The 16,269-nt window shown below is 40.2% G+C and overlaps 1 protein-coding gene across 7 annotated transcripts in view; it reads right to left on the bottom strand.

The window, feature by feature from the left end:
• Window positions 1–6,073, bottom strand: part of Ppp2r2a (protein phosphatase 2 regulatory subunit Balpha) — a 68,736-nt gene extending 62,663 nt beyond the window's left edge. For 2 of the 7 annotated variants that reach the window (XM_005339889.4, XM_040292624.2), the window contains exons 1-2: window positions 5,758–6,071; window positions 3,913–3,987 (exon numbers count right to left, since the gene is read on the bottom strand). In XM_005339889.4, coding sequence (XP_005339946.1) covers window positions 3,913–3,987; window positions 5,758–5,764 — 82 coding nt within the window. In that variant the 5' untranslated portion in view covers window positions 5,765–6,071. Of the gene's footprint in view, window positions 1–3,912; window positions 3,988–4,192; window positions 4,266–5,299; window positions 5,447–5,757 lie in introns of those variants that run through there. The other 5 variants (XM_013365001.4, XM_013365006.4, XM_021719861.3 and 2 more) reach the window with 5 other exon arrangements.
• Between the last annotated feature and the right edge of the window lie 10,196 nt (window positions 6,074–16,269).

The raw sequence follows: 16,269 nt of genomic DNA on the forward strand, positions 1-16,269 counted from the left end.
CTTTTACCATCATATGAAAGCTATTAATAAAGGAAAATTAAAATCTTACATTGATGGGGCTGGGGTTGTGGCTCAGTAGAAGAGTACTTACATAGCACACATGAAACACTGGGTTCAATCCTCAGCACCACATAAAAATAAATAAATCACAGAAAGGTACTGCATCCATCTACAACTAAAAAGCTTTTTAAAAATAACATTTGTTGGGCTGGGAATATAGCTCAGTTGGTAGAGTGCTTGCCTCCCATGCATAAGGCCTTGGGTTTAATCCCCAGAACCATGAAGAAAAAAAAATGCTATCATTAAAATTAAAATAAAAACTGTATGACAAGGGAATATCAGAGTGAGATTTTAGTGTCTCATCCTCCTCCCAAACAGTTTAGCAGCTATACCAAAGATAATCTACTTTGGGTACATGCCTGTAAAGACATATATAAGAGAAGAATTCCAACATAGTTGTTAAATGTCCTATAATGAACTATATGGGCCAATGTTAAGTTCTGTCTTAGCTCTGTAATTTACTTAATAAAAAATTCTGGGCCTTGAACAAGTAAAGATTTATTTTTAAATTAAGGCCTCTATTAAGTTCAACATCTCAACACAACCTCATTAGTAATAAGGTTACTACTGAGCTGGTCCTTTCTGAGACATGTTTGAGAACTAGAGTATAATCAACAGCAGTTTCTAATCCAGTCCTGTTATTTTATGTCTAAGCACACAGGAACCCAGAGGAGTACTTATCCAGAATGACATACACTAGTTTGTGGTAGTACTAGGGAAAAAGTCCAAGGTCTTCTGACTTTTTTGTTTTTATACAGATATATATATATATATATATCAGCAATCTAGTTACAAAGGCTGCCAAGTAACTTAAGCCACCATTGCGAAAAATACTTCTCAATAACTGCGCCTTTCACCCATTTTCTTTCCTTTTCAGACAAAATCTAATAACGGTAATATTGAGATTCCTTTATTCAACAAGTATTCTACACTTACTATGTACCCAGCATTGTTCTAGGCACAGCAGTTTACACAGGATATTCTGCATAGAACATGAAAATAATCAGTCCAGCATTAAGATTACAGTGTAAAGATTTGGGGTATGAAATACACCTATGTAACAAAATGCCCGAAAGAAAATTTTAATTTCCAAAAGAAGTTAATTAAATAAAAGGGTTGTGGGCATAATTTGAAGAATAACTAGGACTATGATAAGAGAAGAACTGTCGGATAATATCAGGCATAACAAGGTGAGAATGGCAAAAAAAAACAAAGAACGGACATAAGAGTTTATAGGTCTTGCTTGATGAACAGTAGCTAGTTAGTTCAACTGTTAGCCATGGTAGGAGGCATTCTGAAGAAATATTGCACATTCTAGGCTAAAATATTCAAATTTAGTTTTAATTCAGTGAATATAGTGATCCACTGAAGATTTGGGGGAAAAATTGACAAAACTGGGACTGCATTTAAGATTGACTTAGAACAAGGAAAGAGTCTGTGTTTTTACCATCTTATGAAAGTTATCAATGAAGGAAAAATATAAAAACTAACACTGATGGGGTTGGGATTGTGGCTCAGAGGTAGAGTACTAGATAATTAGTCCAGCTCTAGAGATAATATGAGACTGAACAAAGGTAAAAGCAGGTATGAAAAGCATTACAGAAGGAAAAATGGTATTCCTGCAATTGACTGCAGAAGAGGAGAAAGAAAATGTGGATGGAGCCTGATGGGGAAAAACTAAGATACAATGATACAGATACAGGTAATCTAAGCTATAGGCTGATCTAGATATAACCTATGTACCGTCTAAATCTAAGGGGAAAATACATTAAAAATCTTATTCTAAGTCAGAAAAGCAAAACTTTCTAGTAATATAAACAAAAATGATTTGCAAACTTAGTATAAAAATACTCAAAATTAAAGCAGTATAATTTGAAAATTGCATGCTCTTCATACATAATATACTTGCAAAGATATACATAAGCCATATTTTTACTAAAATACACATAGCAGGCCTTGGCATTTTAAAAGGCTAGGTATACACTATACATTGCAATAATAGTTAACAACCTCAGAAAATTATTTAATGATCAGTAGCAAAATGCAGCTCCTAAGTGTTAGCAAACAAGAACTACAACTGATCCATTATGTAATCACAAACTATCAACTGGTTCAGTTAGGTAACTGATGTTCAGAGTTTGGAAAATCAATTTCTTCTGATTACATAAAATCCATATGGTTTTTCTGCCTAATAGTTAATAAACTGAGCTCCTCAAGAGTAGAGTTTGTGTTCTAGATGCTCTAGATCCTTAGTGCTGAACACTTAAGAGACGTTTGATAAACGGAATAAACAAAATTCATCCAAGGAATGTTTTCCAAGTATATACCACTTTCATAACTTGGTGAGTATTACACAACAGCAAAGAACTAAGTGCCTACTATTCAACAGGTAATGGGAATTACAAAATGACGAATACATTCCTCCTCCCTTGAATTTGGGATTTCTTTATCCTAACAAGTCAAAAACCATGGGCTTCAACAGAAAACCTTGACTCACACTATATGTGTGACCATCAGTGAGTCTCTTAACTTCTTTAAGCTTCTGGTTTCTCATCTGAAAGAATGGACAGGATCCAACAGAAAAGAAAGATGAGAGAACTTTGTAAAATATGATGAGTATTATGTATGCCAGTTGGCTTTCTACAGCATTTGCCACACTCTGATCAGACACTTCATGAGGAATGATACTGACATAGCAAATACAAGCATTTGGCTGGCTCAACACAAAGCCACCACACCATCCTACCACCACCTGGAAAAACCCTCAAAACAAACAGAACTCCACACTTGTAGGTTAGAAGTAGGATTTTGGTATAAGAACAATATAATCTAGAAAAAGAATATATAAATTTTCACTAGACCAATTTTTAAAAATCAAAAATCTATGTTACAATTTCTCTGACTTTTGTTTGGAAAATTCCTACTATAATTCAAGACACCGAATACCATTAAAACAGAAACTTTATATAGTATTTTTGAACAAGGAAGTAATGTAACTACTATATTGGAAATAATGCCTCCACCACCTCAAACATTCCTTGAAACAGTTTCAAAATTTTAGATCAACTTTTGAAATAAATTAATAAAACTTGGGGGGATTTATTCAACTGATCAGTTTTTAACTGTCCAAGAAAATAGTATATTTCCCAGAAGACAAGCCATATATTCCCACTATTTCCTCAAGCACCTAAAAGAATCCTCACAAGAATAAATAATTCAAGCCAGCATTTCTTCACAGAACAGCCAACTAATACCACACTCCCAAAGTACAAAAAGTTCAAAAGAACCTAAAAATCTTCCCATAAATAAAAAGTGCTAACAAGAATGTTTCTAAGTTTGATGGCATCTACTTCTACTTAATTATCCAAAGACAACATACAAACATGAAAATCCACCAACTTTTATTTGTTATGTGGAATTTATATGACAAGGATATCTCTATCCTATTAACTTCAGAGCTTTCTTACAACAGTTTTGGGTGTGTGTGTGTGTGTGTGTATAAATAAATAATTTACTGCTTCCATTTCAAGTCAGGATAATAATAATTTTTTAAAGGCACAAATAAAAAAGTTAAGACTATCTTCCAGAAAGTTGACTTTTAAAACTTCTTTCATTTCTTGTGCAATAAACACAAAATATTCTTTTTTTTCCCCATAATCTTTGTTTATTTTGTTTTTTGGTGCTGGGGATCAAACCCAGGACCTTGTGCATATAAGGCATGCACTCTACCAACTGAGCTATATCCCCAGCCCACAAAATATTCTTAAACTACAACAGGTTCAGGTTCAAATCTTTCGGTAATCAAGATTAAGATTCTATATTCAAATTTTACATTATTAAACACTTTCTTACCTTCTGCTACATCATCATCAACTGCTCCTTTCACCTGAGAAAAACACCACTGAATATCATTCCCTCCTCCAGCTCCTGGAAAAAGAAAACATACCAATTAAATTGAGTTCAGTTCAAGTTTATTCTCATAAACAGATAGTATCCATGGTTGGCATGATCCTAACAGCCTAGTACTGCCCACACTCACAACCACCACCAAGCACACCAATTTGGAAAACTCCCCAATAATTGGAAGTGCATTAAAAACAAGATTCCAAGTATGAAATATTTAAAGGCGTACATTCTATTGTTATTGTACATATGTTCAAAACTTCTCTTCCACTTTCCCTTCTCCTTGAATACAGAGGAGTCTTACATTCAAGCAAGACCTACCAGAAAAAAAGTAAATACCAAAGTTAGAGTTTTTCTTTAGTGTACAAAAAGCCTGCAGAAGCATTATTAAAGTTAAAATACCATGAAACATAGAACGAAGACAAAACTTCGGAAACATTACTGTCTTATTGTGGAGTAATGATTCCTATGAACCCTATTGCCCAAAACCTGCACACCACAAACATAACACCCATTTCTTTGCATTCATTACCAGCAAATCATTGGCTCCAAACAGAGGAAAAGGCACAGAAATGAATGCTGAAGAGACTGTCAAAGGAAACTTGTTCTGCTTTCCCTTCACTTCATCCCTCAGAATCCAAAGACCTGGCAAACAATTCTTTTCGCTAATTTGTCATCATCTTGTGCAAAACAATTTTAATCTCATTTAGTTATTCAACAAGGTCAAAGAGTAACTTGTTTATAGCAAACTGTAAATCAACTCATCATGTTAACTTTTGTAAAGGTTCCATTATCTAATCTAAATACTACAAAAAGCAGAGAAAGTTTAATATTGATTTCACTTTAAGCTTTATAGAAAAAATGGTGAAAATGTCCTGGATCTATGAAGGATGAATCTAAACTAAACCTATAATTGATTCAACTAGTTAAAGGAAGATATTGGCCAAAAATGTACAAAAATAATCTTCAAAGCGATTACCTCCTCTTCCTTCAACCTCATTCCTTGCTAAATATTTCCAACCTGGTTTTCTCTACACGTATTTTTTTTTTTTTGCGAGGTTTAACGAAATCTCTCCTTTAGGCTATTTATATCACTGAACTCCACAACTATTTAACTAACTCTACGAAACCCTTTTGGGAAAAGGACATTTGCACAAAAGCTAACATGCAAAACGCAAAGTTTAAACTACGTCCTTCGTGCAACTCGCTGTAAAAGGCCTTGCACCCTTTGGTCATAAAGGATAAGGGGGGGAAAAATGGGGGGGGGAATGGTTCGGGGCAAAAAAAATTCCCCCTCAAAATAGAGACGAACCCACCGTGGGAGGAAAATACGTACATGCCTCCATTGTATTTTAACTTGTGAGGCGGTCTTCCTTCTCAGTGTAGAATATATTTGTCTATAAACCCAAGGAGGCTTGCAGCAGGGGGAAAAATAGGAATTATACGAAGGAAGATCCGCAAAAAGAGCTGGGGGCAGGGTGGCAGAGGATACGCCGGACTCCCGAGCCGTGGGGACAAATCTGCACGCCCCACCCACGCCTCACCCCACCGCCGCCGGCACACACCCCACCCCCACCCACGCCCATGCCAAGGTTCCAACCCTCGTTTTCAAAGCCGTTCCCACCTCCCGGCGACCAGCGCCTCCCCGCCCCCACCCCACCCCGCTTGACCAATTCCCCGAAATCTGAGGGGCGCCGGTGGCTGCACGAGAGGCGCGGCGGTCGCTAGGGGGTGATGGAGGGAGGAGGGAGGAAGCGGCGCCTTGTCAGCGAGCGAGGGCGATTTCTCCTTTACCTGCCATGTTGCACAGCAAATGGTGACCCTGCCGAGTTGCTCCGGGTCTCCGCTTCCTGAACTCACCCCCCTCACCTGGGGATGGGGGGGTAGAGAGGGCGGATGGCGGCGGATGGCACCTGTGGGGGGAGGGGGCGGGGGCCGGGGGAGAAGGAAGGAGGGGCGGGCAAACCAGCCAGCGGGATGGTGGGTTTCACTCTGGGGCTTCCCCGTTCGTGCTCCTTCTCCCGCAGCGGCGGAGGCTACGACAGCGACGGCGGCGGCGGCAGCGGCAGGCGACTCCACTTTCAAAATGGCGCCGGCTGGCCTGGCCAGTGACGTCACCCGGAGGCGGAGCCGCAGGCTGGGCGGAGGGGGCGGGGAGCGGCCGCGCGGGCTCCGGGCCACGCCCCCTTCCTGCCGCGCTCTGGACCCGCCCCCTGCGTCCCCGCCTCCCCGCCTGCGCCGCGCCCCGGCCTGCAAAGCTGGTAGCTATTTGCGGTTCCTGCGCTCCGCTCACTGCTGGAGCGGGTCCGCTGCGGGTCCGCACCGCCGCACGCTGTCCCGAGACCTCGCGCAGTGCCGGAACCTGGAGCGGCCTCAGCTATCCAGTTAACGTGCTCGCCCGCGGGCTCCGTGGGACCCTGAGTCCTTTTAGAGAATACCCGTATTGCTCCTTGAGAAAATGAAGCCACTGCCTAAAGGGACTGTGCTGCCCGGCCAAGGTGAAAGTTCACAGAACTTAGAGGACTTAGCTGGGCTGATTCCATCTGGGTGAATTAAATTACCTTTCATGGGCTCCGGGAATCAAAGCGAGAGTCTCTGGCGACTGCAAGCAGTAAGAATGGCTCCTAAGAGAAAACTGGGTTTGTTATGAGCAGTCTGGCTGAAGAAGTGGCCCAGGTCTGTCCAGCTAAAAGTGGTAAAATCAGCAGTTAAGACCTAGGCCCTGAAGCCAGGCTGCTAAATGCTGACTTCAGGGTCTATGAGATAAGAATCCCTGTGGTTGAAATGACTTAATCTGAGTACACGTTAAGTGCCAGCATTACTAGATTTGGAGTCAAAGAATCTGCAATAGAAGTAAGAGTAAAAGGTGGTAAAAATACCAGACATTGGCCAACAGGGGATGTGCACTTGGTAAAGTTGTTCTAATGGTGCAGCTACTGAAAACTTTACATATCTCATTTAATCTCCACAATACCTCGAAACAGATAACCACGTTTTACACACTTGCAGAATATTTTCAGAAACATTCAGAATTTAACCTTGAAGCTGAATGGAGTGATAAAGGCATTCAGAGACCAAGAAGATGAAGTTTTAAGATATTTACACCTCTCCATTATCCACACTTGCCACCTTATTCTCTGTCCCCAGAATTTTTCAACTGTAAAACAATTTTTGAGATTCCTCCACAAGAAACAGCTGTACTTTTTTGTCCCATGGACATTTTATTGGTTTTTTCCCCCCAGCCTTTCTTGCCACCCTTTCCATTTCCTTTGCTGGTTTCTCCTGTTGGGCCACCCTTTAAATGTTAGGGTGATCTGTTTCCATGGCCCCTGCCCTGGGCACCCTTCTCTAACTACTCATTTTCCTGGTCAACTTCATTTGGTCTTACACATGCAAATACCATATAATACCAGTTATATACCAGTCATTGCCAATTTTAAATCTCCAGAGTTCCGCTCACCCTGGAACTGCAGAATTACACTTCTGCCTGCCCACTTAACATTTCTGCAGATGTCCAATAAGCATTTCAAACATGTCAGAACACACGTGTTGCTTTCATACCCACTCCATACCATGGCTGATGCTGTCCCTCTCCCTGAAACACTGTTCACCTGCCACCCTTGTCCCAACACACCCATCATTCTTTCCTTCCTGGGCCAATAAAACTACTGATTCTTTAAACAACAACAATGCCAGCAGCAGCAGCAGCAGCAGCAAGCAGTTTGAAGGAGAGGTACAAAAGATTAAGGACAGACTTTAAAATTAAAAGTTAAAAAGTAAAAAACCCAATGTGGACGTAACTTCCTCCAGGAAGATTTCTCTGAAATTTTTTCTTATTCCCTACTCACCTTAAGCTGGGTTGGATGCCCTTACTAAAAGAGGTATAAAATCGAACACACTTCTCCTTTCTAGATCTGTTAAAATGATCTAAAAACATGTATGTTGTTACTCTGAATTGGTTGAGGGTAGAAAAAATGTCATTCATCTCCATTCTCCAGCTACATAATTTGTTGTGTTAATAAATGAATAAATAAATCTCTCTGGCTTGGGAAGAAAATGACTGAAATGTAGGCTCCTTAAAGCTTGCCATATCATAACTGTTTTCACTCACCCTTCTTAACTCTGGAAGAAAGAAGCATTTTACAAATGATCTTGATCATCTCATCTGCATTTATTAGGCAGCAGTTGGTTAAATATGTAAGTTGCTTATACATAGGTTTGTTCCAGTACTTCTAACTGGGTACTTCTAATTGGGTTTTTGTCCCTTGAACATTTTTTTTTTTTTTTTTTTGTGCTGGGATTGAACCCAGGGCCTTGTGCATGCGAAGCAAGCACTCTACCAAATGAGCTATGTCCCCAGGCCCCTTGAACAAATTTTTTTTTTTAAAGAGAGAGTGAGAGAGGAGAGAGAGAGAGAGAATTTTTAATATTTATTTTTTAGTTCTCGGCGGACACAACATCTTTGTTGGTATGTGGTGCTGAGGATCGAACCCGGGCCACACGCATGCCAGGCGAGCGCGCTACCGCTTGAGACACATCCCCAGCCCCTGAACAAATTTTTTTAACAGGATTCCATAGGACATGCATTCATCCACATGCTATAATGCAAGCTTTGTTTCATGTGAGGCTCTAGCTATAACCTAAACACAGGACCACATGGAAGACACACAAAATAATGGTTTCCTGCAGAACGGGGCTTCATTTAGGCACATCAAGGGGGAAAGTCCCTGTGGATTTTCCTGGTGAGATCCAGGAGCACTTGTAAGTCTTGGTGATATTTTGCTTGGGTTCTGATTTAAGAGGCACTAAAGGAATCTACAATATCAGCAGCAGAACAGAATTAACAGGTCTTACCAAGGGTTATTGCAAGATGGACTTTCAAAGTATATTACACACCCAGAGGAGAATCCCTTAAGAGTTAGTCTTTGCCATGATGAAGCATATTTGGAGTTGATAGGGACACAAATCCTCTTCCAAACTCAATGAGAAATGGCACCATTTAGCAGCCTCTGTCCTCCAGGCAGTTAGACAAAGGGTTATCCAGGAATGACCATGAACTCCAGGGTAAGAGGACACACCCCTGTTAGAAATAGATGTGGTTTAGAATTGTGGCAAACTCACCGCAGCCATGCCTTGTAACCTGAAGCAGTTGCAAGGGCTCCACAGGGAAATGATAAGCAGTTGTCAGTTTTTTACATAATAGCTACGAATTTTATTTAGAAGACAATTTCCCAAAACTTTGCATATCTAGACTCTACTGATAACTCACACTTTGATGTTCAAGGCATAGAACCCACTATAAAATCACCGATAGCCTACACATGTTTAACAAAAAAAATGATAATGAATCTACGAGGTGGATAATTATGTAGTCAAAATTTGTAAAAACAGAGGAAGTTATTTGTGCCTCAGAAGCAGGGTACAAAGTGCAGATACAACATGGTCACAAGTATGCACAATAAACACCAAGAATTTGTAAAGTTAAAAAGGACAGGAAGGAAATACACCAAGGTGTTCATGACAATGTCTCTGGGCAGTAACACAATGGGTAATTCTCCTTTGTCATTTGAGTTTCTTCAAGTATTCTGTAATTAACATATATTAAAGGGAAAGAATTAAATTAATGTTGAAAGTCCATTCTAGGGGCTGGGGATGTGGCTCAAGCGGTAGCTCGCTCACCTGGCATGCGTGCGGCCCGGGTTCGATTCTCAGCACCACATACAAACAAAGATGTTGTGTCCGCCAATAACTAAAAAATACAAATATTAAAATTCTCTCTCTTTCTCTCTCTCACTCTCTTTAAAAAAAAAAAAAAGAAAAAGAAAGTCCATTCTAATGTTGGTTTAGAGCCTGATGATAATATTTATGTTATAGGTTTTCCACCTTTAAAGTTAATGTTGCAGTCTAGTATAACTGTGTACACGGATGGTTTTAATAAATGCAGAAGCATTTTGTTTTTGTTGTTTAAGAAGATACATATTTAATGATGAGGGAAAGATTAGTAATTTCATGCAGTTAACTTCTCTTTATAAATTGCAACTGAAGATGTTTTTATACTCTTCAGGTGCATTCTCCAAGTATATAACTGGAATCTCTCTGGCATAGAAATGCAAATTTGATAAGATTAAACAATTATCCCTGAAATGTATTTTCAGCATTGTTTTATTGAGTGGTCATAAATGTCCTGTCATGTGAACTACTATCCAAACAGTCGATTTGTTTCCCAGTATGAGTCTCCTTCCATACTGAAGATTTTTTAGGTGGCCTTTGAATTCAGCTATAACACAGGTATGTGTTTTATGCCTATATAAGAGAAACAGATAGGGTTAAGACAGGGAGAAATTTGGGGCATTCATTAACCCAGTTCTTACAATGAATATTTGGATTCCTTGCATAACATGCCCTTCAGTGCTCATTCACCCTTGACTTAGAAATTTCAAAGTAGGGGCTGGGGATGTGGCCCAAGCAGTAATGTGCTCACCTGGCATGTGTGGGGCGCTGGGTTCGATCCTCAGCACCACATAAAAATGAAAACTGAAAAATAAACTTTAAAAAAAAAGAAACTTCAAAGTAACTGAGAATTAAAATTTATTCTGCTTTTAGACAGCTATCATCACTAAGTAATTCTTCCTAACTTTATACATTATACAAAAACGTGCTTCATTGCAACTTGATGTTGCAGACCCCAGCTTTCCCATTTGTGACCTCTTCGATGTGGATATGAAAGTCATTTGGCTATTAGAATATAACTTTGTCTCCCAGATTTTCTCTTCTTCACAATAATCCACCCAATTTCTTCAGGTTTCTTTCTGGCCCAGCTTTGATTCTCAGCATTGCCTCGGACATATCCTTCTGCACATAGTCTAGTTAGCTGCAATGAGACCCAGAACTAAATATAATGATTCAGGCTTGATCATACACCTGAATAAAACTGCTACCAGCCACCTTCTGCAAACATGATCCCTTTAACAGAGCCAGCAGTATGTTGGATTTGATTATCACACAGACAATCTCACACATCCTCATTCTATGATCTGTCTTTCCATGTACAGCTGTTAATTCATATCTCACCAATCTTTTCTCGGAAGGCTTATGTTTTGGATTGATACATAGTCTCTGGAAATATGGTGAATATTTGAATAAACAAATATGAGGTTTTATCTTATTCTCTATCAATTATTTTCTTGATTAGTGAGATTTTATTGGGTATTATTTGATGAATAGGTAGTATAATTTGTACAGAGTATCTAAAAAGCCACATAGTTATAAATTCTTTCTGGACAATTATTCCAAAGGCTTTAGCTTAAAATTCGGTAGCAAAATGTTTAAAAGCATTTCAAATTTTAGCTTACAAAACCGTTAAGTTCTTGGGGCTATAGCTCAGTTGGTAGAGTGCTTGCCTTGCACGCACAAGGCCATGGGTTCAATCCCCAGCACCACAAAACAAACACAGCAAACTGAAAACTGGCAAGTTCTTAAATCTAAAGTCCTCTGTATTGCAGTTTAATGTCAGTCACACTACATGTTCAAAAAGTTTACAGTCTTTCATAGCACATTGACAAATCATTTCTGATGGGGAGAATTTTCTTTAAGGAGTTTCTTAGACTTTAGAACTCCAAAGATTCTGATTTACTAAGTCTTCGTGTGTGTGTGTGTGTGTGTGTGTGTGTGTGTGTGTGTGTGTGTGTGTGTGTGGTGCTAGGGATTGAACCAGGGCCTTGTACATGTGAGGCAAACACTCTACCAACTGAGCTATAACCCTAGCCCCTTGTCGGGTCTTTCGAGAAGCTTCCAAACCTGGACTTGGAAGCTGAGACACGAGGATTGAGACAGTTCAAGACTGGCCTGGGCAACATAGCAAGATCTTTTTTGTTTGTTTTTATAACTTTATTTATTTATTTGTTTATTTATTATGTGGTGCTGAGGATCAAACCCAGTGCTTCAAACATGCTAGGCAAGCACTCTACCACTGAGCCACAATCCTAGCCCGACAAAGCAAGATCTTGTCTCAAAACAAAAATCAAAAAGGGCTGGGTGTATAGTTCAGGGAATAGCATTTGCCTAGCATGCTGAAGGCTCTGGGTTCAATCCCTAGTACATCAAAAACATTAAAAAAAAAAAAAAATTTGAAAGGGTACTTCCAGGTGAATCTGACATGCAGTCACATTTGAGAATTACTGATTTAGCATATCTGCTGTGGTATCTATTGACTTGATCAACACACTACAAAGTGTCTGACTGAAGTCATTAATAATAAATGTTGAAGGGCAGGATACTTAGAGCACTCCTGAGAGCAGTGTTTCCCAATGCATTTCCGTGAGATAGTAAGTGTTCGGTGAGGGGAGGGGCACATTCCACAGTTGTTTTAGTCAGCTTTTTTCCGCTGCTGGGACTGAAAGATCTGACCGGAACAATTTTAGAAGGAAAAGTTTATTTGAGGGCTCACAGTTTCACAGGTCTCCATCCATAGACAGCCTGCTCCATCCCTCAGAGCTCTAAGTGAGGGGAGGCATCGAGGCAGGAGAGTGTGGCAGAGGGAAGAGGCTCACCTGCTGATCAGAAAACAGAGAGAGACTCACCAGATACAAATATCTACCCAGGGCCACGACCCAATTCCTACCTCCTCCAGCCAACCCTCCTCCTTCAGTTACCAGTCAGTTAATCCCTAGGAGAGACTCTCACAATCCAATCATTTCTCCTCTGAACCTTCTCAGTTTGTCTCACATGTGAGCATTTGGGGGACACCTCACATCCAAAACCTGACAACAGTCAAGTTGGAGAGCTCTGGCTAGAACGGATTCACTGTATGGCTCTTAACATGCACCGACCACCTGCAGCACATGAGTTCTAACCATACATTTCTCAAACTTGTGGGACAGAAGACATTGGTCAGCATTATTTGAGGATTATCATTCTGTGCCTACACATTAACTTACACAAAAGAAGGTCCGAACCCATACGTCCCCATCTTCACAAATAACAAATGTTTCACTGCTATTCCTGCCTTTTAACTTTCCCCAAGGTTGCTCTGATATTCTTTCATAAACAAGCAGTAGTGGGCTGGGGCCACCATGTACCAACACAACTACTTATTAAAATTTTTAAGGAATTTCGTGAGGCCATTGTTAAAAACAGACATTATTAAAAATTGGGCTGAGGGTGTATCTTGGTGGTAGAATGTACACTTAACAACAATGAAGCCCTGGGTTCTATCCCCAGCACTAAAAATAAATTAATTAATCAAATTATATAGGCTTACATTAAATTGCTGATATAACAAAAAAAAAGTAATGAATACTTAAAACTCATCACTTCTTAATAATCTTTACTGCGTTTACTTTTGTTCAGGCCCTTGTTTTGGGGGGCTATTTATATCTATTGTAGCTATATGGTGGGGATATTTACACCTCAGAAATCAGTGAACCCTAGGAATCTGGGCTGGCCTCAATTCCCTAGAAAACTCACTGTAAAGCACCCACCAGGAGACTTTGCATGGATTCCCTGGCTTAAGTAAACCTCTTCCCTACAGGTACACTCAGCTGCCCTCCCTAATTAGTGTATCCTTACACATAAGCATTTCCTCCTGGTCGTATGCTTCAGCTATGTTGACCCCCCTCTCCATATGAGGCTGACCTTTTTGTTTTAAAATTTCAATTTTAGAGTGTTTTACTAAAATGTGCCCATACCTTGACTGTGAATCTTTTTCCTATTGCGATAGCAAAATCGTCATGTTGGAATATATGCAGGCATGAATGAAGACTGACCAACCAACATGGGCACAATCATGACTAAAAGGGAAGGAAGGGTTACTTTGGAGTTACAATAAAGATCTATTTGAGCATGCAAGAGGCTCTTGCTTATTGCTCTTAACTATACTGCCGGATACCATCTGCTCTCATCACCCGCCCTCCTAGCAGGCAGTCCTCCACCTCCGCTCCAATGTTTGATGATGCACTTTAGGACTTAATCTATTGTTTCTGTGTTTTGACCTCCTTTTGGACATCCACTGTGTTAGGTTGACTGTATCTTGCCATTATTCACTCATCTGTAGCTCCGGGCACACTACAGCAATCATGAGAAACTCTTTCAAGCCCCAGGGCTGGAGATTCTGCATCAACCTTCATTTCTTGCCTTGGAATTATGGGCAGCACTAATGAAAGAACACTTCTAGGAGTCCTAAGGTCTTATTTATACACATTCTTAGCCATAGGACATGTAATCCTAAATACTAGATCCCTGGATGTATCTTTGCTAGGCTTTCTATTTACCAAGGTTTTTTTATTTTTATTTTTTTCTTCTTCTTCTTCTTTTTTTGTTCTGGGGATTGAACCCAGGGGCACTTTACCACTGAGCTACTCTCCCAGTCCTTTTTATTTTTTATCTTGAGACAGGATCTCTCTAAATTGTCCAGGCTGACCTTGAACTTGCAGTCCTCCTGCCTTAGCTTCCTAAATTGCAGGGATTACAGGCATGAGTCACCACGCCTGGCTATTTCTCAGTAAGTGGTTCTTGTGTCTCATAAACTTCAGAAAGGAGAAGTCCTCTAATATTGATTACTGTCATATTCCAATCCAGCCCATGCTGTTTCTAAGCCCTTCAGAGCAAGGAACAATTCAATTTCGCTTAACCAACTGGACAGTAGACTTAGATGTCGGCATGTGCCTCCTGAGGTCCCGCCTCCAGGACAGCGCCTCAATATGCAAAACCTGCACCAACTCTGAATGGGCCTGGAGCGCAGGCAATCTGCCGTGGATGGGGAAGTGGGGGTGGCAGCGGTTGCAGGGCTTTCTTTGATCACTTTCCAAGTTTTTGAGTGAACTAAACCTGCTTGCTTCAGCTTTTACCGTAATTCAGGTTTCAAAGATCATCTTACTAGGCCTGACAACAAAATAAACAAGAATATTTTGCATCTAGACAGCTCATTAGCTTTGCCGTGAATATTTTCTCAAAGATCTTCATAAAATAAAATGAGGAAACTCAGGTTCTAAGAGATTAAGGCATTTGTTATTTAATGCTTGTGGCTTGCTGGAGGTCACCCAGCTAGTGAGAGGAAAAGCTGAGAGCTAGGCCCATCTTTGTTTCTCAATTCACTCCATCTAATGCTCCTTCCATTATCCCAGCAAGCTTCTGATTTCTATAGGGTTTATTTGCACTTACTCTGATTCAGAGAACTTCTAGAAGATATGTTCTCAAACAAATACATTTTTAAAATAATCCAACTAATTGGCCAAGTAAAAATTCTTTATTCATTTTGGGGGAAACATGTAAACTCATCTATGAGGTCCCTAAATATGTCCTTGCAAGACTGTATGGGACCCCTCATTTTTTAGAACAGATTCCCCACCACCCCACCACCACCAAAAAAAAAAAAAAAAAAGTTATGAATGTAGCCATAAACACTTGAAAATGGCTTTAGAGAAAATTGAAAACTTAATGAATCAAATCCGGCTTACATTTAATAGACCTGCAAAAACCTCTCTGATATGATATGTTGGTAGCTTTGCAATAAAAATTTAAATTTAATAACTTCTTAATTTGGAAGGCAATAAAACTATAACAAAAGTGAAACTTCAAATTGCTTTCAGCAAGGAAAATTAGATGAGGCACCATTCGGCAAATGCTATTTGAGGCACCCACCTCCACAATCTAACCTCCTCCACCACATCAAAGTTCGGAGTCCGTACCAAGTTGCAGAAGGAAAAATGTGTGACTTCTTTTACAGGTCACCTGAGGATGCTATTCAGAGTCCCACCTGCCTTCCCTGCCAGAGTCCTTCCCAAACCTAAGATTTCCGGAGGGCACCGGTACCCACCTCCACAGTTTAACCTGTCTCATCACAACAGGCTTCATGGCCCCAAGCAAGTTGTACAGGGGAAAACACTGTTTTGTGTCTGGGGTGGGAGGCCAGTAAAAATCAGGACAACACAACAAGGAAGCAACAGTTTCAACAAAGCTGGGAGATACCGCTGTAGCTCAAGTCCTGACACATCCAACAAATGAATGAGTGTTGGCGAGAGCTTCTAGTACCATCACACTAACAGAGAAATGCCAATGCTTGGTAAGACACCCAGAATTGAGATAATTGAATTAACCAACTGCCATCAAGAGAACTGAAGGTAGGCAGTTAGTAGCTGAGTGTCTGGTGGAGTATTGATATCTGGGATATATATACCTATGGTTGTGTGTATATGCATGCATATGTACACACATGGATTGAGTATACCCTGTTCTTGATTGGTCTCAAGTGTGATTAGAAACGGAGTCACAAAAGCCAATCTCAAGAGCTTTATGGGAAGGAATTCACTA

This window comes from Ictidomys tridecemlineatus, chromosome 14 (genome assembly GCF_052094955.1).
Source record: "Ictidomys tridecemlineatus isolate mIctTri1 chromosome 14, mIctTri1.hap1, whole genome shotgun sequence".
Taxonomy (NCBI): domain Eukaryota; kingdom Metazoa; phylum Chordata; class Mammalia; order Rodentia; family Sciuridae; genus Ictidomys; species Ictidomys tridecemlineatus.